A 23,102-nucleotide genomic window follows, 5' to 3' on the forward strand; every position below is an offset into this window, starting at 1 on the left:
ATAATGTGAAATGTACAGTGGGGGAGGGAATACCGTGCTGGAGTTATCATTCATGTGCCCACTATATGCAAAACAATGATGGCCTATTAGTAAAACTCGGGCAGATCATGTGATGCTTGTTGTAGAGGTCACCACATGCTTCATTACAAGCTATAACTGCTGTGACTAAATGTGTATACATGATTGAAGAACCAAACGAAACCCACAAAAAATTGAAATGCTTATTATATATTCAGATTAACCAGTAACGTACACGAAAATAACTTGCCGAGTGGTCTATCCATAGTCAGTGAACATACAAAAGATGACTAGGCCATGCAGGTACACCACTTGAAGGCACAACCAGACTGTATGTTACAAGCTAATGGTGGGCTATTACTGAAGTAAAAATCTCTAATGTTCTACCTTCTTTTGCTCAAAGGAAGATGTAATTTTCTGCATTACCCAAGTCCCAAGACTAACAAAATCATCACAATAAAAGGGTAGCATGTCACCTCTTCTGCATCAATCTGCTCAACTGACTTGTACATACAGTCCCTCTTGGTATCCTGTTACCAGCATTTGAGATAAGAAAAACTTCTCCAATCTGCTCCTAATTCAGGTATTCACCTCTTCTGCATCAATCTGCTCAACTGATTGTAGATACTCTCTCTCATGGTATCCCTGTTGCCAGTATTTAAGGTGAAAACATCTGCTCCAGGATGATTCCTCAACCTTGCAACTGCATTTTATAGGGGAGAATGTTTAGTCACGATCCAAGGAGAAACCATAGTCAGAAGATTGACTCACATGCGTCTACAGAAAAGCATGGGGTAGTAAAAATATATCTTGTTCCCATGCTGGAGATATCTGTTAATTTCTTATATGTATAACATAGCATACTGGGGTACACTGTAGCAATATTAGTTATAAAAATGTGCCCATGACTGAACCAGGTACTAAAAGACAATTGATGCAATGCTCTTTATACAATATCATGTACAGTCAAGCTCCCAATTTGGAAAAAAATGGTACCTCCAGGAATGTCTCTGCCATATCTTGGTAGTGGTATGGTGGCCAGCACAGGGATGTTGGACTCCATAACTCTCATCACAGCAGGGAAAAATGCTGGACTGAACAACTCCATTTTACCCACTTCATCAATGATGAAGAGATCTGTATCTTCTTTGACCTGATAAATCAACAAGAAATATAAAGCTGTTGGCTACATTTCGATAGTAAACAGTGATCTGACAGACTGGTCTAAATCTTGGGTTCATGATTATCACACATGTCTGGCATGTATGAACAAACTAGCAACCTACCATTCGAACTAAGGTCAGGGAAATATCTCGGAACCGCTTACCTGCAACTCAGGCAATGCTAGCGATTCCAAAGATGCTGTATCTACTTTGTACTTCCCAACAGTAGGCCATCTAGCAGACTCAGGGCTGCAAGATACACAAACTTAGATGCCATGATCCACAATGATAAAATAGTTCAATGAGCATACATAAGGATAGAATCAACAAAGCACTAAAATAAACTACAAATTATCTAACAGAGACCATACCTTAAACCTTTTCACTGAGCTTGATTAGAAGCTATACAGTAACATGACAGAAAACAGGACACGGAAAGACGCAAAATTATGTGAAGATGATACTTCTTGAGCTATGTATTCTAACTAATTGTTACTCGGCATGGTAAAAGTGTGCCAAAATGAGAAGAGCCAAAATCTACCATATGCTTCAGATTACTGGCAGTGGCATTAACCAGTCTCACATCAAGTGGAGTTTAGAAACCAGATGTTTATCGACAAATCCAAGACACAAGCAAGTGGCCTAACAAGCTGAATATCGGTGTCAGGAGGCATTCATCTACCATCAGCGGCATTTCAAATGTAAGCAAGTGTTAAAAGTGCAACATAGACAGGTTTAAGGAAGTTCTGAAATGTTCCATCACTTGGAGAGAGAACTCTGTGCACGATCAGACAGGAATTTTAACAATGATCGCAAACAAGTTTATTGAAACTAGATGCAGTTAACTCGAGTGTAAGAATCTATTGCCGTGCATATGCTAGCCAAGGAATTCAAATCAAGCATAGGGGCAAGCTGAGGGCAACCTTGAAATCCTGGATGATGCGAGCGGTCCGCTTCGCCCGTCGAGCGTCACGACCTCGAACCCGACCCTCTCCCCATTCTCCCTCACCTCCCCTGCAAACAGAAAGCACGACGGGAGTGAAATTTCTGGGGGCAAACTGCACGGGCAAACGAATCGGAGATCGGAGTTCGAGGGGGGCGGTACGGGTGTAGAAGCCGCGGACGGCGAGGTGCGGGTGGGACGACCTGAGGGTTTCCAGCACCCGCATGACCAGCGTCGTCTTCCCCACGCCCTGCAGGCAGCGGCGGCCGTTAGCCGCTTGTCAAGGCGGGAGGAGGATTCTGTGCGGGGTTCGACGGATTACTGCTTACCGGTGGGCCGGTCACGAGGAGACATCTCGATGGCGCGGCGGGCATCGGCGAGGCAGGCGGCGGTGCCGGGTGGCGACGGCGGCCGCGGCTGGTGGTGGTGCGGTCTGTGGCGCCGTCCAGACTGCCTCCCGGCCCAAACAATAGACAAAACGGGCTATGCGGGCCGCAAAATGCTCATGCGGATATTCTTCTATTGGTACGTACTCTCAGTATACCGGCCCAGTAAACGATCACTTCATTATAAATCCCTCCCCTAAAAAAAACTTTATTAAATCCATAAAATAACGAGAATCCGCGTCTGAGCCTGGGCTCAGATGCTCCCGCTCAGAAAAAAAAATTAAAACAAATACTAGAAAAAATCAGAAAAATCCAAAAAAATATTGTGTAGTAGATACTTTGATGTGTGAGGTCCGCTGCAAATTTCAACTCATTTGGACGTTTGAGAAGCTCTCGGCAAAAAAAGACAAATCGGGTCAAAACAGTTCGTGAACAATAATTTTTTTTACAGAACCCGATTTTGTGACTACTGACTATGAAGGCGTTCGTGACAACTTTCTCAATCCCAAGTAGATGTGAAGGCTCAGTTTTTCACAGGTGATCATAGGAGAAATAGGGTGTGCGTGCATGCGTTCATATGGGTGAATGCATGTGCGTATGTATGGTCGCCCGTGTCTATATCTATATCTATACCTGCTATTAAAGGGAGGTGATATTCTTTGTTTTGTCCCATTTTGTTTGGTTCCGCTTCAATTAATTTCACGTACGCTATTTGGTTTCGTTACTTGCCACCCGTATTGGCCCAACGGAGGAAGCCCATCTGGCGGCGCACTGTGGCCCGGGTTCGGAGAAAAATAAAATTGCCGCTGGGAGGGTTCGATCTCAACTGACGCAGCTAGAGATATGAGTAACAAAAAACAAGTCTGTTTTCCCCTAGTTTTCTAGGGTTCCACCTTTCCTCTGGCGATCTGCGCCAGAGTCCACGTCAAACCTTGCCGATCGTCGATTTCCTTCGGCCGCCGGTGAGATCTACCACATCCCGTCGTGCACGCTCGCTTGCATGGCGGATCCAACGCAATAGGAGCCAGGGAATCAGGGGGAAGAGATGGCGGGGGAAGTAGGGTTAGGTGTAGGGGGGCGATCGGATCTGAGGCAACGGGGTTTTTGAGGAGGGAGAGAAGCCAAGATAGAGCCATGGCAGCGGATGGGGGGATGAATAGCTCGCAGGCAAGAAGGAACGCATCTGATGGAGGGGAGGATGAGCATGGCGCATATTTTGGACCGGGGCCAGACCTTGAAGATCAGTTCGCCGGTATGAAGTTGCACGGGAAGGAAGAGGAGGATTTGGATTTCTCGGGGGAGGTGGAGGACTTGATCAAGGATGTACGCTGGTTAGCACTGTTTCGAGTTCATACAACAAAACCATTTAGCCATGCGGCGCTCTTGACGCAAATGCGTAATGCCTGGTCGGCGGCACAGGGGGTCACTGATAACCCACAAGTGTAGGGGATCGCAATAGCTTTCGAGGGTAAAGTATTCAACCCAAATTTATTGATTCGACCTAAGGAGAGCCAAAGAATATTATTGAGTATTAGCAGTTGAGTTGTCAATTCAACCACACCTGGATAACTTAGTATCTGCAACAAAGTATTTAGTAGCAAAGTAGTATGATAATAAAGGTAACTGTGGCAAAAGTAATAGTTTTGGGTTTTGTAGTAATTGTAACTATAGCAACGGAAAAGTAAATAAGCGAAGCACAAGATGTGAAAAGCTCGTAGGCATTGGATCAGTGATGGATAATTATGTCGGATGCGATTCCTCATGTAATATCTATAACATAGAGTGACACAAAACTAGCTCCAATTCATTAACGTAATGTAGGCATGTATTCCGAATATAGTCATACGTGCTTATGGAAAAGAACTTGCATGACATCTTTTGTCCTACCCTGCCGTGGCAGCGGGGTTCTTACGAAAACTAAGGGATATTAAGGCCTCCTTTTAATAGAAAACCAAAACAAAGCATTAGCACATAGTGAATACATGAACTCCTCAAACTACGGTCATCACTGAGAAGTATCTCGATTATTGTCACTTCGGGGTTGTCAAATCATAACACATAATAGGTTATTATAGACTTGCAAGATAGGATCAAGAACACACATATATTCATGAAAACATAATAGGTTTAGATCTGAAATCATGGTACTCGGGCCCTAGTAACAAGCATTAAGCATAGCAAAGTCATAGCAACATCAATCTCAGAACATAGTGGATACTAGGGATCAAACCCTAACAAAACTAACTTGATTACATGGTAAATCTCATCCAATCCATCACCGTCCAGCAAGCCTACGATGGAATTACTCACGCATGGCGGTGAGCATCATGAAATTGGTGATGGAGGATGGTTGATGACGACGACGACGGCGAATCCCCCTCTCCGGAGCCCCGAACGGACTCCAGATCAGCCCTCCCGAGAGAGATTAGGGTTTGGCGGCGGCTCCGTATCGTAAAACGCGATGAAACTTCCTCTCTAATTTTTTTCTCCACGAGACGGAATATATGGAGTTGGAGTTGAGGTCGGTGGAGCTCCAGGGGGCCCACGAGACAGGGGGCGCGCCCCCCACCCTCGTGGACAGGGTGTGGGCCCCCTGTTCTTGATTCTTTCGCCAGTATTTTTTATATTTTCTGAAACTTGCCTCCGAGGATTTTCAGGACATTCCGAGAACTTTTGTTTTCTACACATAAAACAACATCATGGCAGTTGTGTTGAAAACAGCGTCAGTACGGGTTAGTTTCATTCAAATCATGCAAGTTAGAGTCCAAAACAAGGGCAAAAGTGTTTGGAGAAGTAGATACATTGGAGACGTATCAACTCCCCCAATCTAAACCTTTGCTTGTCCTCAAGCAATTCAGTTGATAAACTGAAAGTGATAAAGAAAAAAAATTACAAACTCTGTTTGCTCTTGTTGTTGTAAACATGCAAAGCCAGCATTCAGGTTTCAACAAATATTATAAACTAACCATACTCACAATAACACTTAGGTCTCACAATCACTCATATCAATGGCATAATCAGCTAGCGAGCCATAATAATAAAACTCGGATGACAACACTTTCTCAAAACAATCATAACATGATATAACAAAATGGTATCTCGCTAGCCCTTTCTGAGACCGCAAAACATAAATGCAGAGCACCTTTAAAGATCAAGGACTGACTAAACATTGTAATTCATGGTAAAAGAGATCCAGTCAAGTCACATCCAATATAAATCAATAGTAATGAATGCAAATGACAATGTGCTCTCCAGCGGGTGCTTTTTAATAAGAAGGTGATGACTCAACATAAAAGTAAATGGATAGGCCCTTCGCAGAGGGAAGCAGGGATTTGTAGAGGTGCCAGAGCTCGATTTTAAAATAGAGATTGAATCACATTTTGAGCGGCATACTTTCACTGTCAACGCTACAACTATGAGATGGATGTATCTTCCATACTACATGCATTATAGGCAGTTCCCAAACAAAATGGTAAAAGTTTATACTCCACCACCACCAACAAGCATCAATCCATGGCTTGCTCAAAACAACGAGTGCCTCCAACTAACAACATCCCTGGGGGAGTTTTGTTTAATTATAGGGCTTATTCCATATGTGCCCTCAATTCCTTAGTTGTGCTTAGTTTTCCCCACGCTCCAAAGTTTTGCTCACTTTTCCCACTCTCTTAGCTGAAACTCTCACAAATGTTCATAGCAGACGTTTGCCGTCTTGGCCGTTAACTGACTTGTGGGGCCACGTTGGACTCTGTTGGCTGTGGTTGTGGCTTCGCTGGTTGGGCCGTGTTTGTGTTCATAGGACGGGCCTGTTAGTTTGTTGGTAATAAATTAAAAAGGGAGCACAATTAAAAAAGCTTGCTATCGATGGATGCAGCCTGCTATGCATGCCCGGCTTTGGCATCAATGTGGCCTGCTATGCATGCGAACGCCGCCACGCACGCATCTAGTGACCTGGACCTAATCGCATGCATGCACGCCGACACGCACACATCAATCTATGTCGCACGGTTGCTGACACGACATGCATGCCACACGCACACATCGTGTTGCATGGTCGCTCCGAGCGTCGTTTCACGCATCGCAGACATATGTGCCGGTGGCAGAAGGGGAAGGCTGCACGCTCGCGTCCATATGTCGAGGCATCGGTTCAGTTGTGGGAGGCAGGCAGCCGCCGACGCAGAGCACGTAGAAGGGGGAGGCAGGCAGCCGCCAACGCAGAGCACACAGAAGGGGGACGCAGGCAGCCGCCAACGCAGAGCACGCTCGCATCGATTCATGTTCACACATTGGTTCACGCCACGCTCGCATCAATTCACGGTCACATCGGTTCACGCACACACTGAGTCACGATCGACGCCGTTTCCGCGTGTACCCTCTTCGTCTCCCCCGGCTATTTAAACCGCCCTTCATTGCCTCTTCTTCTACAGATCCATCTGCGCCTCCCCCTTCTCTTCTTCCCCCAAAAGGCAAAGCAAACACTCAGCGAAGTGAGCAAGATGCAGTACAATGGGCCAACGTTCCAAGAGCCGCCCACCGTGTCGGAACGGCGGTACCCCGCCAACGTCATCGTGGAGGCATCGCTCCGCGTGTGGGCGTTCTCACGCTGGAGGGGTAGCACTGAGCTTGCACGGGGGTTCCTCCGTGCGGGATTCCACCACCTCCTGGCGGGCTCGCCGCCCATGTTCAACCTCATGGAGCAGTGTCCCCATGCCAATGCTCCAGCTGTAGGGCTCGTCGTCCACTTCACCAACAGGTTCGATGCCTACTACCTGCTCGGCAAGGTGTATTGGTGTGGGTGCGAGTTCATCGCATTCACCACATATAACATCTTCACTGACTTTGAGAGCGTCTTCCCCGCTCGCAACCGCATGCACAGCCTCCGGTACTACCTCGGCGAGAACGGCCTTGAAGAGGAGTAGTACTGAAGCCGGCGGCGAAGAAGACAGTGAAGCCGGCGATTAAGGTGAAGACGATGGTGAAGACATGGCGGTGTTGCCCTAGCTGCCCTATCTACTATGTAGTGTGAGTTTGGTGTGTGTGTTGCCCAAGCTAGCTACCCTATCCCATCTAAGTAAGGTTAATTATCTATCGGTATCGTGTTATATGTAAGAACTTGTGTTGCCCTAGCAACCATATCTAAGTTAAGTTATGTGTGTTATGTTAATGCTTTATTATGTTTGTATTTTGTTTGTCCCAAGTTTAGACACGGCTAATTGATGTGGGCAAAATTAACCAAACTAACTAAAAATGATGTGTTTATAGATGCCTTCTAAAAATAAGAACATATTGTACACGGCTTTGGTTTGGGAGCTCTGTATTTTTTAGGTATTCCAAGAATACTTTGGTTTCCAGAAATATTGAAGTATCAAATACTTTGAGATGTTTGGCTTTAGTCAAAAGTGTAGTTTTATATACTTTAATATGTAGAAAACTACACTATTTTTGAAGTATATAAAAAAGAGGGTTGGACCTCTTTTTCCAATACTGAAGTATTGGTTCGCTAGGCATAATAATACTGCGGTTTGCAAATACTTTGATTCTAAAATTACTTCACCGCCAAACTAAGCCAGGTTGTGAGCAAGCAAAACAAAAGCACATACGGTGAAGAGAAATCAAATCAAAAAAAATGAAGGGACCCATAAAGGAAAGCCAAAAAAATTCCTCAATGAAATAGAAGAGATTGGGCAATCAAATTAATGAAAAAATCAATCAGAAACAAAAAAGAATAAAGCAATCATTCCTAAACAAAAAAGAAACATCGCTTGTTTCTGGGCCTCATTTATTCTTTGTGGGCCTATTGCAGCTTGATTCTCTTTGGGCCCGCGAAGTAGGTTTTTTTCTAACATAACTGACGAACTCGAGGACAAAAGTTTGGCAAGTGCGAGAGAGAAGAGATGAACCTGATGTATATCCCTTGTGCTGCTCAAGTACTGCTTACTGTCATCTGACGAGCTAGGGTATGATCCAACACTCGAGGTTATTAGCTAACAAAATAATCCTATCACTGAACTGGTAGTTGTCTTCTGCCAAACTGAAAGTGTCGAAACATAACAGTAAACTACATACATTCAGAGATCGACAGTTGCACTAAACAGAGTTGCATTTGAGATAAACAGACTTGGATTGCTAAATGGCAACAACATTAGACAAACATCTCTAACGAGAGATGCCCATCAAGTAAAAAATTCCTAGAGCAAGTATTCCTAAAGCTATCAGATTGGATTGCTTCTTCAACTCAATCAGCTGCTTGAAGTTCTTGTTCATCTTCTTCAATTCCGTCTTCAGTTCGACATCTACCACCATAGGGTATTCCGGACGTGCTGCTGCTGCCAAAGCGGCACTATCATGGGGCAGATTAAACTCGCGGATTGCATTCCCCCTCGAATCCAGCAAGCCCAACCCTTGAAGCCTCTGGATGTAATCATCCATCCACTCGAAATGGTGGCATTTCTTCACGATCTGGAAACGAAATCACGTAACCTAAATTCCAAATCTAACAGATTTTTTTGAGAAATTAGAGAAAAAGGATGCGAGGAAAACTCAGATCTAACCTGCCCCTCCGGCTTGCTCTCGCATTTGACGAACTCGCACCCAAAGTTCCCATTCTTCTCCCCCTTTGAAGTCAACCGCTTCAGTGGCGCAGTCCGTGGGCAGTCAGTGCATCGAGTCATCGGCACTGGACCATACACCGGCCACGTGGAATGAGGGGCTGACGAGGAGGTCGACATATCGCCGGAGAGGAAGAACCAGAGGAATTGCTCGAGAGGAAGAAGAACGAGAAGATGGGGAAAGAAACAAAGGAACTGCTCGAGATCTGCTCGATGCCTTTGTCTGTCAGATGGAGAAGAGGAGAAGGGGAAGCTATATTGACGATTTGCCACATTGTATTTTGCAGTTTGAATATTTGAACCAACTCATAACACTGACATGTGGTGGTCATGTGCGAAAAATACAATTTCATATGTAAAGTGGGGCAGATTGTAAAAGGGAGTGCAGTAGCCAATCAGGATGCGTCACGCGGATCGCGCATGCCTGCCCCCACATCTGACGGGTCGTGTTTGGCGCTTGGTAGGATCTGACAGCGGACGTTCGACGCTAGGGTTTGGAGCATTCCTGCAGGGTTATGAGCCAGTCAACGGGGTTATTAGGGTTTGACCAGATTTCAAATGGCCATAACTAAATTAGAAAAAATCGCAAAAATATATAAAAAAACGTAGTTCGTCCGTTTATGAGACCTAGTTACCATAAAAAAATATAAACTCGGTATAGGGGCGTTTTTTTGAAAAAATATTTTTTTAAGTGATCTGTCGAAATGAAGTTCAAATGTTTTTAAAAAATTCAAAAAATCAAAATGTTGTAATTCTTGCGCACATAGCCGTCATATGTGACAAGGTTATGAGAAAAAATATAAACTTGGTGTAGGTCATTTTCATGAAAAAAAGGCTTCACACAAATGAGCTATCACTTGTGAACATGTTCAGAGTTTGTAGAATAGGGAGAGAGGGTTTAGGGTTTGAAAAAAATCAAATAATTCAAAAAAAACAGAAAAATCTCCATAGCTTCATTTTGGAGTGAATAAGAAGGATCTGAACTTACCTTTTCATTTTCATATCTAAAACGTGTTATTTGATGGTTTTGAATTAAAAGCATATTTTTTCAAAAAAAATGTAGTAATATGAATATTAATCAATAAATAGCGAGACTTTGTTTTTACCCTATATATATGGAACAAGTGTTAATAAAAATATATATGCCACATTTAGACAAGGTCAAACAAAACTTGATTTCAAATAGGGCTGTTTACCCTAGCTTTCGAGCTCGTTTGTAGCACATTTCTCATTCGGACTGTTCACCTACGAATATTGGACTTCAAATGCTCGATCAAATACACCGCATAGAGCAGTGAACCTCCAATGTTCAACTTCAACTTTGGCTCGAATCCAAATTTTAGCCCAAATTGAAATATTGATTTAAATTCAAATTTTGATGGAAATTTGAATTCTGACTCAAATAAGAAACCAAAGTAGAAGCAACATTATTACAACTGATAAGTTTTCACAGTAGCTCAAATCTACCAAGTTTGAAGATGCCAACATCTTAATACAAATCTACCAAGTTTTAAGCGATCGACTCGCCCTCAAATTGACAACACAAACATTTCCCAACAACTTAATTCAAATTTTTGACTTGCTCCTTGTGTTTGCAGCTGGCTTCACCGTCTTGCTCCTGGTTTTCCTAGTTGATATGCTCTTTTCTTTCATACTCTTGTTCCTTTTGATCTTTACTTGGGGTTTTCGCCGTGGAGGTGCTGATGGAGTAGTTCCACTCGCCGAGCACTTGACGACCATTTGACGGTCATCTATGGGTTCAGTAATCTTAAAAGGCACAATTGGAAAAATTACCCCCTCCTCTTCCTCTCTTATAGCTTCAAAACCATCAAAGGCCATGGTTTCAAAATCTTCTGCTTCTTCATCTCTTGGCCTTTTCTCCCTAGAGCTGGTAAATAAAATTATAAGCCATAGGCAAAAAAGAGAACAAATGCAAACAAAAGGGTAGCTGCATTCTACAAATGCAAACACATACCAAGATGCTTCATTTGCTGTTGCATTCTCCACTGCTTCAATTGCTATTGCATTCTCCACTGCATCTTCAGTCTCCATTGCTGATGCATTCTCCTCTGCATCTTCAGTCTCCATTGTTGTTGCATTCTCCTTAGCATTGGCTGCTGTCCATCTTTCCTCCTCTCCAAATGATGCATCCACTACATTGGTACAAAGCCTAGCAATATGCCCCAGAACTCCACATTTTTTGCAAGCATGCTTCTTTGGTAGATGACCCTCCTCACTTGCTCTAATCCTCTAGTTCCTTGGTCTTCCTGGTGGTCTAGTAATGACAGGAGCATGGAGTTTGAACCCTGGATCTACTATGTTCCATTGATCTTTCCCCAAGAGTGCAGGCACATTGTCAGCATAAGCAGCCATAAATTTGGCAACAGAGAAATACTCAGAGCAATATTGATCAACTTCACCATCTGCACCCCCAATAACGGTCATCAGATGTAGGGCATGTATGCATGGCTTCCCACGGATCTGCCATTGCCTACAAGTACATTCTCTAGTACTTAGGTTCATAGGATACCTCCATACCCTATTTTTAGTGTCAGTTAGGTAACCTCTCCCTCATATGTACCAGATCGAATACATTTCATCTTCAGTCCTCTTGCCTTCAAGTGCAATGCCTTAATCAGTGATGGGAGCATTTGATGACCAACATATTGTGTTTCTACAATTCTTTTGTGAAGAGCCATCTTTATCGTGATCATCTGCCTCATCTTGTCAAATGCTTGCCATAACAAGAGCCCTTTCACTGACTTGAACTTTGAATTGAAGCATTCTGCAAGGTTACTGGTCACATAATCTACTTTGCAGATTTCGTTGAATTTGCTTCTTGACCAAACCTTGCCATGATGTGCATCCATGTACTCCTTCACAAGAGGATTTTGAGCATACAACACTCTCAAATGGTGTTCATGCTTCCTTTTGCTGCATGTGTATGATGCTGGCCATAAATTCTCATCATAAACTTTACCTTTGAACTTCTTTTTGAAATTATGCGCTAGGTGTCACATACATTCCCTATGCTCCACTCCAGGGAATACAATTTCTACTACACTCTCTAAACCCTTGCAAGCATCTATGTGTATAGCTAAACCTGGGGGTGTGCCTACAATGGTGCGCAACTACTGCAGAAACCAAACCCAACTTTCCTTAGACTCTGCCTCCACCACACCAAATGCAACTGGGAATAGCGAGTTGTGTCCATCAACTGCAGAAGCTGCTACTAGCTATCCTCTCCATCTTCCAGTCAAATGTGTAGCATCAACAGCCAAATAGGGCCTGCAACCATCTAGAAACCCCTGCCAGCAAGCCTTGAAACAAACAAAAGCCCTTCTGAAGCACTCCTTCTCAAATGACTTTCCTTTTATTTTGAATGGAACTGTATGCTTGTCAATCTCTACAACACTCCCTGGACTTGCCATCTCCACTTCAGCTTTGAAAGTGTAAAGCAGCTGAAAACCGTCATTCCATTGACCATTAATTCTATCAAGAGAGCCTTTTCCCTAGCATTGAAAATTCTCATATAAGGAATTTCTATCTTGTACTTCTCAAAAAGCATCCCATGGAGTGATGTTGGACCAAGTCCAGGTTCTTCTCTCAGCCAATCCAATATAACATCTGCCACCCACCTAGTTTTTGCTAGCTTGGTTTTGGCCTTCCCCCCTGCTACGTCTTGAGCTAGCGTTGGTTTTCCCCAAAGAGGAGAGGGTGATGCAGCAAGTGTAGCGTAAGTATTTCCCTCAGTTTTTGAGAACCAAGGTATCAATCCAGTAGGAGGCTCCTCCAAACTCCCACGCGCGTACACAAACAAACTGAGAACTCGCAACCAACGCAATAAAGGGGTTGTCAATCCCTTCACGACCACTTGCGAAAGTGAGATTTGATAGAGATAGTATGATAAGATAAATATATTTTTGGTATTTTATAATATAGATGCAAAAAAGTAAAGATGCAAATAAAAGTAGATTGAAAGCAAATATGAGTATAAGTATTACGGTGGGTGAACAAATTATTGTCGAGCAATTGATAGAAAAGCGAATAATTATGACGTTATCTAGGCATGATCATGTATATAGGCATCACATCCATAACAAGTAGACCGACTCCTGCCTGCATCTACTACTATTACTCCACACATCGACCGCTATCCAGCATGCATCTAGAGTATTAAGTTCATAAGAACAGAGCAACGCATTAATCAAGATGACATGATGTAGAGGGATAAACTCATGCAATATGATATAAACCCCATCTTGTTATCCTTGATGGCAACAATACAATACGTGTCTTGCAACCCTTTCTGTCACTGGGTAAGAACACCACAGGATTGAACCCAAAGCTAAGCACTTCTCCCCATGGCAAGAAAGATCAATCTAGTAGGCCAAACCAAACCGATAATTCGAAGAGACTTGCGAAGATAACTCAATCATACATAAAAGAATTCAGAGAAGATTCAATTAATATCCATAGATAAATCTGATCATAAACTCACAATTCATCGGATCTCGACAAACACACCGCAAAAAGAGATTACATCGAATAGATCTCCACAAGAGAGGGGGAGAACATTGTATTGAGATCCAAAAAGAGAGAAGAAGCCATCTAGCTAATAACTATGGACCCGTAGGTCTGTAGTAAACTACTCACAACTCATAGGAGGGGCAAGGATGTTGATGTAGAGGCCCTCCGTGGTCGATTCCCCCTCCGGCAGAGTGCCGACGAAGGCTCCAAGATGGGATCTCACGGATACAGAAGGTTACGGTGGTGGAAATTGTGTTTCATGGTGCCCCTGGATGTTTTCGGGGTCCGTAGGTATATATAGGAGGAAGAGGTACGTCGGTGGACGCCCGAGGGTCCCATGAGACAGGGGGCGCACCCTACAGGGGGGGCGCGCCCTCCTATCTCGTGGAGGCTCCGGCTGTTTCTTGACTTGCACTCCAAGCTCTTCGGATCTTGTTCGTTCCAAAAATCATGCTACCAAAGGTTTCATTCTGTTTGGACTCCGTTTGATATTCCTTTTCTTCGAAATACTGAAATAGGCAAAAAAACAACAATATGGGTTGGGCCTCCGGTTAGTAGGTTAGTCCCAAAAATGATAATAATGTATAAAATAAAGCCCATAAACATCCAAAACAGGTAATATAATAGCATGGAACAATCAAAAATTATAGATACGTTGGAGACGTATCAAGCATCCCCAAGCTTAATTCCCGCTCATCCTCGAGTAGTTAAATGATAAAAAGAATTTTTTTGATGTGGATTGCTACCTAGCATAATTCTCAAAGTAATTTTCTTTAATGTGGCATGAATGTTCAGATCCAAATAATACAAAATAAAAGTTCATATTGACATAAGAAATAGTAATACTTCAAGCATACTAAGCAAAGTAATCATGTCTTCTCAAAATAACATGGCCAAAGAAAGTTATCCCTACAAAATCATATAGTCTGGCCGTTGCTCTATCTTCATCACACAAAGTATTTAATCATGCACAACCCCGATGACGAGCCAAGCAATTGTTTCATACTTTAATAATATCAAACTCTTTCAACTTTCACGCAATACATGGGCATGAGCCATGAACATAGCACTATATATGGAATAGAACAGTTGTTGTGGGGAAGACAAAAAGGAGAAGATAATCTCACATCAACTAGGCGTATCAACGGGCTATGGAGATGCCCATTAATAGATATCAATGTGAGTGAGTAGGGATTGCCATGCAATGGATGCACTAGAGCTATAAATATATGGAAGCTCAATAAAAGAGAAATAGTGGGTGTGCATCCAACTTGCTTGCTCACGAAGACCTAGGGCATTTTGAGGAAGCCCATCATTGGAATATACAAGCCAAGTTCTATAATGAAAAATTCCCACTAGTATATGAAAGTGACAACATATGAGACTCTCTATCACGAAGATCATGGTGCTATTTTGAAGCACAAGTGTGGAAAAAGAGATACTAGCATTGTCCCTTCTCTCTTTTTCTCTCATTCTTTTTTTTTCTTTGGCCTTTTTTTGGCCTTTCTCTCTTTTTTTCCTTTTTTTGGCCTTTCTCTTTTTTCTTTTCTTTTTGTAAAGTCCGAAGTCTCATCCCGACTTGTGGGGGAATCATAGTCTTCATCATCCTTTCCTCACTAGGACAATGCTCTAATAATGGATATCATCACACTTTTATAGATTTACAACTCAAAAATTACAACTCAAATCTAGAACAAGATATGACTCTATGTGAATGCCTCCGGTGGTGTACCGGGATATGCAATGAATCAAGAGCGACATGTATGAATATTATGATGGTGGCTTTGCCACAAATACGATGTCAACTACATGATCATGCGAAGAGCAATATGACAATGATGAAACGTGTCATAATAAACGGAACGGTGGAAAGTTGCATGGCAATATATCTCGGAATGGCTATGGAAATGCCATAATATGTAGGTATGGTGGCTGTTTTGAGGAAGGTATATGGTGGGTATATGGTACCGGCGAAAGTTGCACGATACAAGAGAGGCTAGCAATAATGGAGGGGTGAAAGGGTGCGTATAATCCATGGACTCAATATTAGTCAAAATAATTCATATACTTGTTGTAAAAATTTAGAAGTCATCAAAAACCAAAGCACTACGCGCATGCTCCTAGGGGGATAGATTGGTAGGAAAAGACCATCGCTCGTCCCCGACTACCACTCATAAGGAAGACATTCAATAAATAAAATTGTGCTCCAACTTCATCACAAAGCGGTTCACCATACGTGCATGCTATGGGAATCACAAACTTCAACACAAGCATTCTTTAAATTCATAATCACCCAACTAGCATGACCTTAATATCACTACATCCATATCTCAAAACAATTATCAAGCATCAAATTGATCATAGCATCCAATTCACATCCTATGATAGTTTTTATTATACCCAACTTGGATGCTCATCATTCTAGGACCAAATTATAACCATAGCAAATACCATGCTGTTCTAAAATACTCTCAAAATAATATAAGTGAAGCATGAGAGACTAGCAATTTCTTCAAAATTAATCCACCACCATGCTCTAAAAGATATAAGTGAAGCACTAGAGCAAAAGCTATCAAGCTCAAAAGATATAAGTGAAGCACATAGAGTATTTTAGCAAATTCTAATCAAATAGGCTTATCCCAAAAAGGTGTGTTACAGCAAAGATGATTGTGGTAAACTAACAAGCAAAGACCAATATAATACACGGCGCTCCAAGCAAAACACATATCATGTGGTGAATAAAAATATAGCTCCAAGTAAAGTTACCAATGAACGAAGACGAAAGAGGGGATGCCTTCCCGGGGCATCCCCAAGCTTAGGCTTTTGGCTATTCTTGAATATCTTGGGGTGCCTTGGGAATCCCTAATCTTAGGCTCTTGCCACTCTTTATTCCATAGTCAATAAAAGCTTTACCCAAAACTTGAAAACTTCACAACACAAAACTCAACAGGAAATCTTATAAGCTCCGTTAGTGAAAGAAAACAAAACCACCACATAAGGTACTGCAATGAACTCATTCTTTATTTATTTTGGTGTTAAACCTACTGTATTCCAACTTCTTTATGGTTCATAGACTGAATTACTAGCCATAGATGCATTGAAATAAGCAAACAACACACGAAAAACAGAATCTGTCAAAAACAGAACAGTCTGTAGCAATCTGTAACTAACGCAAACTTCTGGAACTCTAAAACTCCTACCAAAATAGGTCGTACTGGAAAATTTGTTTATTGATCAGCATCAAAAATAATAAATTCAAAATCACGTTTCTGTGATTTATTGAATTTTTTCTTGTGAGCACAAAGTTTCTGTTTTTCAGCAGAATCAAATCAACCATCATCATAGTTTATCCTATAGGTTCTACTTGGCACAGACACTAAACAAAAGATAAAAACACATCTAAACAGAAAGTAGAAACAAAATTTAACACTAAACAGGAACAAAAACAAAGAACATAAAGAAAATCGGGTTGCCTCCCAACTAGCGCTATCGTTTAACGCCCCTAGCTAGGCATAAAAGCGAAGGTAGATCTAACGAGTGCCATCTTTGGCACTTGATTCATAAGTAGCACGCATGATAGATTCGTAAGGTAATTTGACTTTCTTTCTTGGAAAGTGCTCCATGCCTTTCTTTAAGGGAAATTGGAATCTAATGTTCCCTTCTTTCATATCGATAATCGCACCAATCGTTCTAAGGAAAGGTCTACCAAGAATAATAGGGCAAGAAAGATTGCAATCTATATCAAGAACGATAAAATCTACGGGCACCAAATTTCTATTTGCAACAATAAGAGCATAATTAATCCTTCCCATAGGCTTTTTAATGGTGGAATCCGCAAGGTGCAAATTTAACGAGCAATCATCAAGATCATGGAAATCTAGAATATCACATAAAGTTTTCGGAATTGTGGAAACACTAGCACCCAAATCACACAAAGCAAAACACTCAAAATCTTTAATTCTAATCTTTATAGTAGGTTCCCACTCATCGTTAAGTTTTCTAGGTATAGAAACTTCCAAATTAAGTTTTTCATCATAAGATTGCATCAAGGCATCAACAATATGTTTGGTAAAAGCTTTGTTTTGACTATAAGCACGAGGAGAATTAACAATGGATTGCAACAAGGAAATACAACCTTTTAAAGAGCAATTATCATAGTCAAATTCCTTGAAATCCGAGATAGTAGGTTCAACATCATTAGAAGTTGAGGATTCTCCAATCTCTCTTTTACCAAATTTAGCATTAAGATCTAAAGACTCCGAATTCTTGGGACGCCTTCTATGCAAAGTTGATTCATCATCAGTCCCATAATCATCAAAATTCATATTGCAAAACATAGATCTAATAGGAGATGCATCAATAACTTTAAGATCCTCGTCATTATTTTCACGGAAACTAGAAGAACACGCTTTTATAAAGCTATCTTTCTTAGCACGCAATCTAGCAGTTCTTTCCTTGCACTCGTCAATGGAAATTCTCATCACTTTGAGAGACTCATTGATATCATGCTTAGGAGGAGAAGGTCTAAGTTTAAGAGAATCAACATGAAGCAAAAGTCTATCAACGTTCCTAGCCAAATCATCAACTTTGAGCAATTTTTCTTCAAGCAAAGCATTAAAATTCTTTTGAGAAATCATAAATTCTTTAACACTATTATCAAAATCAGAGGGAATCTTATTAAAATTACCATAAGAATTATTGTAGGAATTTCCATAATTATTAGAGGAATTACTAGGGAACGGTCTAGCATTAAAATTCCCTCTATAAGCATTGTTTCCAAAACTATTCCTACCAACAAAATTCACATCCATAGATTCATTATTATTCTCAATCAAGGAAGACAAAGGCATATCATTAGGATCAAGAGGAGTATTTTTAGTAGCAAACATCTTCATAAGTTCATCCATCTTTCCACTCAAAACATTGATTTCTTCTATAGCATGCACTTTTTTCCTAGAAGATCTTTCGGTGTGCCATTGAGAACAATTAGCCATAATATTATCAAGAAGTTTTGTAGCATCTCCTAACGTGATTTCCATAAAGGTGCCTCCCGCAGCTGAATCTAAGAGATTTCTAGAAGCAAAGTTCAAACCGGCATAAAATTTTTGTATGATCATCCATAAATTCAAACCATGAGTAGGGCAATTGCGAAGCATCAATTTCATTCTTTCCCAAGATTGGGCAACATGCTCATGATCAAGTTGTTTAAAATTCATAATATCGTTCCTAAGAGTGATGATCTTAGCGGGAGGAAAATACTTAGAGATAAAAGCATCTTTGCACTTGTTCCAAGAATCAATACTATTTTTAGGCAAAGACGAAAACCAAACTTTAGCACGATCTCTAAGTGAAAACGGAAATAACTTCAATTTGACAATATTGTTATCCGTATCTTTCTTCTTTTGCATATCACACAAATCAACAAAATTATTTAGATGAGTAGCGGCATCTTCACTAGGAAGGTCGGCGAATTGATCTTTCATAACAAGATTCAGCAAAGCAGCATTGATTTCACAAGACTCAACATCATATGAGGAGCAATCGGAGTGCTAAGGAAATCATTATTATTGGTGTTCGAGAAATCACACAATTTGGTATTATCTTGCGCCATGGCAACAAGTAATCCAACACACAAGCAAACAGAAAAACGGCAAGCAAAAAGAGAGGAGGAGATTGGGAAAGAGAGGGCGAATAAAACGGCAAGGGTGAAGTGGGGGGAGAGGAAAATGAGAGGCAAATGGCAAATAATGTAAATGCGAGAGAGATGGGTTTGTGATAGGTACTTGGTATGTCTTGACTTGAGCGAAGACCTCCCCGGCAATGGCGCCAGTAATCCTTCTTGCTACGTCTTGAGCTAGCGTTGGTTTTCCCTGAAGAGGAGAGGGTGATGCAGCAAGTGTAGCGTAAGTATTTCCCTCAGTTTTTGAGAACCAAGGTATCAATCCAGTAGGAGGCTCCTCCAAAGTCCCACGCGCCTACACAAACAAACTGAGAACTCACAACCAACGCAATAAAGGGGTTGTCAATCCCTTCACGGCCACTTGCGAAAGTGAGATCTAATAGAGATAGTATGATAAGATAAATATATTTTTGGTATTTTATAATATAGATGCAAAAAAGTAAAGATGCAAATAGAAGTAGATTGAAAGAAAATATGATAAGAGATAGACCCAGGGGCCATAGGTTTCACTAGAGGCTTCTCTCGAGAGCATAAGTATTATGGTGGGTGAACAAATTACTGTCGAGCAATTGATAGAAAAGCGAATAATTATGACGTTATCTAGGCATGATCATGTATATAGGCATCACATCCATAACAAGTAGACTGACTCCTGCCTGCATCTACTACTATTACTCCACACATCGACCGCTATCCAACATGCATCTAGAGTATTAAGTCCATAAGAACAGAGCAAAACATTAGCAAGATGACATGATGTAGAGGGATAAACTCATGCAATATGATATAAACCCCATCTTGTTATCCTCGATGGCAACAATACAATACGTGTCTTGCAACCCTTTCTGTCACTGGGTAAGAACACCGCAAGATTGAACCCAAAGCTAAGCACTTCTCCCATGGCAAGAAAGATCAATCTAGTAGGCCAAACCAAACCGATAATTCGAAGAGACTTGCGAAGATAACTAATCATACATAAAAGAATTCAGAGAAGATTCAATTAATATCCATAGATAAATTTGATCATAAACTCACAATTCATTAGATCTCGACAAACACACCGCAAAAAGAGATTACATCGAATAGATCTCCACAAGAGAGGGGGAGAACATTGTATTGAGATCCAAAAAAGAGAGAAGAAGCCATCTAGCTAATAACTATGGACCCGTAGGTCTGTAGTAAACTACTCACAACTCATAGGAGGGGCAAGGATGTTGATGTAGAGGCCCTCCATGGTTGATTCCCCCTCCGACAGAGTGCTGGCGAAGGCTCCAAGATGGGATCTCGTGGATACAGAAGGTTACGGTGGTGGAAATTGTGGTTCGTGGTGCCACTGGATGTTTTCAGGGTCCGTAGGTATATATAGGAGGAAGAGGTACGTCGATGGACGCCCGAGGGTCCCACGAGACAGGGGGGTGCGCCCTACAGGGGGGGCACGCCCTCCTATCTCGTGGAGGCTCCGGCTGTTTCTTCACTTGCACTCCAAGCTCTCCGGATCTTGTTCGTTCCAAAAATCACGCTCCCGAAGGTTTCATTCCATTTGGACTCCGTTTGATATTCCTTTTCTTTGAAATACTGAAATAGGCAAAAAAAACAGCAATATGGGCTGGGCCTCCGGTTAGTAGGTTAGTCCCAAAAATGATAATAATGTATAAAATAAATCCCATAAACATCCAAAATAGGTAATATAATAGCATGGAACAATAAAAAATTATAGATACGTTGGAGACGTATCACCCCCTCCCCCTCGAGGTGGACAGGTGTGCTTGTGTGGGTTTTTCTTTATCTGAAACAAAATAAAAGGGTAAAAAACAGTTAAGAAACCTTACTCAATGATCTGAAACTAAATTACTAACTGAGCTTGGATTACGTGAATATATTTGCTCTTTGTCATATGAGATGCATGCAACTTCCACCTACACCTAGGATATGGACAAAAAACTGTAAACCTTACTGGCTCACTCCTTTTAATCTTATAGGTGTTTTCAGATATAATGCACCATGTTGTGATTGCATTCCGACAGTCCACCATTGATTGGAAAATGGTACCTACACTAAGCTCGGGTTTTTCCCTGTTCCACTCAATTGTTGGCATGTCATCACCATCGTATTCATCCTCGATTAAGCTATCCATGTTCTCCACCTTCTCTTCATCGTCAGTGTCATCAAACCTAGCTTGGCTGGTGGGCTCTGTCGGTGTCAAAACCGGCGGATCTCGGGTAGGGGGTCCCGAACTATGCGTCTAAGGCTAATGTTAACAGTAGACTGGGGACACGATGTTACCCAGGTTCGGGCCCTCTCGATGGAGGTAATACCCTACTGCCTGCTTGATTGATCTTGATGATATGAGTATTACAAGAGTTGATCTACCATGATATCAGAGAGGCTAAACCCTAGAAGCTAGCCTATGGTATGATTGTTGTTCTGTCCTACGGACTAAACCCTCCAGTTTATATAGACACCGGAGGGGGCTAGGGTTACACAGAGTCGGTTTACAGAGGAGGAGATCTACATCCGAATTGCCAAGCTTGCCTTCCATGCCAAGGAGAGTCCCATTCGGACACGGGACGGAGTCTTCTGTCTTGTATCTTCATAGTCCAACAGTCCGGCCAAAGTATATAGTCCGGCTGTCCGGATACCCCCTTATCCAGGACTCCCTCAGTAGCCCCCGAACCAGGCTTCAATGACGATGAGTCCGACGCGCAGATTGTCTTCGGCATTGCAAGGCGGGTTCTTCTCCAAATCCGGTGCACCCATTGTAGCGAATGGTGTTCGGCCTCCCAGTAAGGTTGTACTCCTCGGCTTCTGTGCTTCAATAATGGCCACCTCCCCGTGTCGATCGAAGATGAGGGGCCGGGGCATTTTTGCATTCGCCACCCTAATCTCGTAAGTGAGCCGTCTATTTGAGGAGACGGGGATCTTCAGATCTAAATCACACCATCTTCCCCCAAGCAAGCATTCCGTAGAGCACGCCCCAAAAGAGGCCATCCCATGATGACCGGTCGCTGCAGCCCTGCTCGCCGCTCCCCCAGCTCGAAGCCAGGGGATTGGGGAAAGTGTTCCATCCCTCACAGCCTCCTAATAGAGATGCAGACCAAAGGGTTCCTTCCGCCCGCATACATGGTCCTCGTCTGATCCGGACTAGCCACCTATAATGGCGGGGAGCAAGCAGAGAGATTCCCTAACCCATCTCGGGGGGAGCGGGTATGCCTTGTCCCATATCTGCTAAGAGGCGTCGGGTTTCCAATCCACCCATTCCTCCGCGGGCTCCTGGAGTTCTACGGTCTTCAGTTGCATAATCTTACCCCCGCCTCCATACTGCACATTGCAGGCTACGTTGCCCTCTGCGAGCTGTTCCTGGGCTGCGAAGCTCATTTCGAGCTATGGAAGAGGTTATTTTGCCTCGTCCCCCGCAACCAGGAGGGATCTATATATCAAGTGGGCGGAGCCAAAATATGGTGCATCGCCCAGACCGGATACCTATCCGGTACTCCCAAGAAGGCGTCCGAAGACTGGCCCTCGGAGTGGTTTTATGTTCATGACGTTCCCCTTCCAGACCCAGTCCAGACGGGCCTTCCTGAGTTTACCAATACTCCGCTGAAGAAACGCCAAAGCTGGCGCCCTCGGAGCCCCCAGGAGGAAGAAAACAGGGAAGTCTTCTATCTGATGAGCCGGATACAAACCCTGGCCAAATCAGGATTGACAATAATCGAAGTTATGTCAATATGCATAATAAGGGGAGTGCAACCACTTCAATATAGGGGAAAACCCATGTGG

The 23,102-nt window shown here is 42.4% G+C and overlaps 1 protein-coding gene across 1 annotated transcript; it reads right to left on the reverse strand.

Annotated features, from left to right (window-relative positions):
- Window positions 1-256: 256 nt before the first annotated feature.
- Window positions 257-2,607, reverse strand: LOC123093591 (cancer-related nucleoside-triphosphatase). The gene is made up of 6 exons (XM_044515578.1): window positions 2,454-2,607; window positions 2,287-2,374; window positions 2,105-2,195; window positions 1,346-1,430; window positions 1,015-1,171; window positions 257-721 (listed from the first exon to the last, which is right to left on the reverse strand). Exons 1-6 carry the CDS (start codon window positions 2,496-2,498, stop codon window positions 606-608), a joined length of 582 nt encoding a protein of 193 aa, XP_044371513.1. The 5' UTR covers window positions 2,499-2,607; the 3' UTR covers window positions 257-605.
- Window positions 2,608-23,102: the final 20,495 nt, after the last annotated feature.

The sequence above is a fragment of the Triticum aestivum genome, chromosome 4B (assembly GCF_018294505.1).
Source record: "Triticum aestivum cultivar Chinese Spring chromosome 4B, IWGSC CS RefSeq v2.1, whole genome shotgun sequence".
NCBI lineage: Eukaryota > Viridiplantae > Streptophyta > Magnoliopsida > Poales > Poaceae > Triticum > Triticum aestivum.

Coding starts and splice junctions, on each gene's coding strand:
- LOC123093591 (XM_044515578.1), bottom strand. CDS start 2,498: ATGCCCGCCGCGCCATCGAGATGTCTCCTCGTGACCGGCCCACCG. Junction 2,375..2,453: donor TCCTCGTGACCGGCCCACCG/GTAAGCAGTAAT, acceptor CGCTGCCTGCAG/GGCGTGGGGAAGACGACGCT. Junction 2,196..2,286: donor CGTCCGCGGCTTCTACACCC/GTACCGCCCCCC, acceptor TTCTGTTTGCAG/GGGAGGTGAGGGAGAATGGG.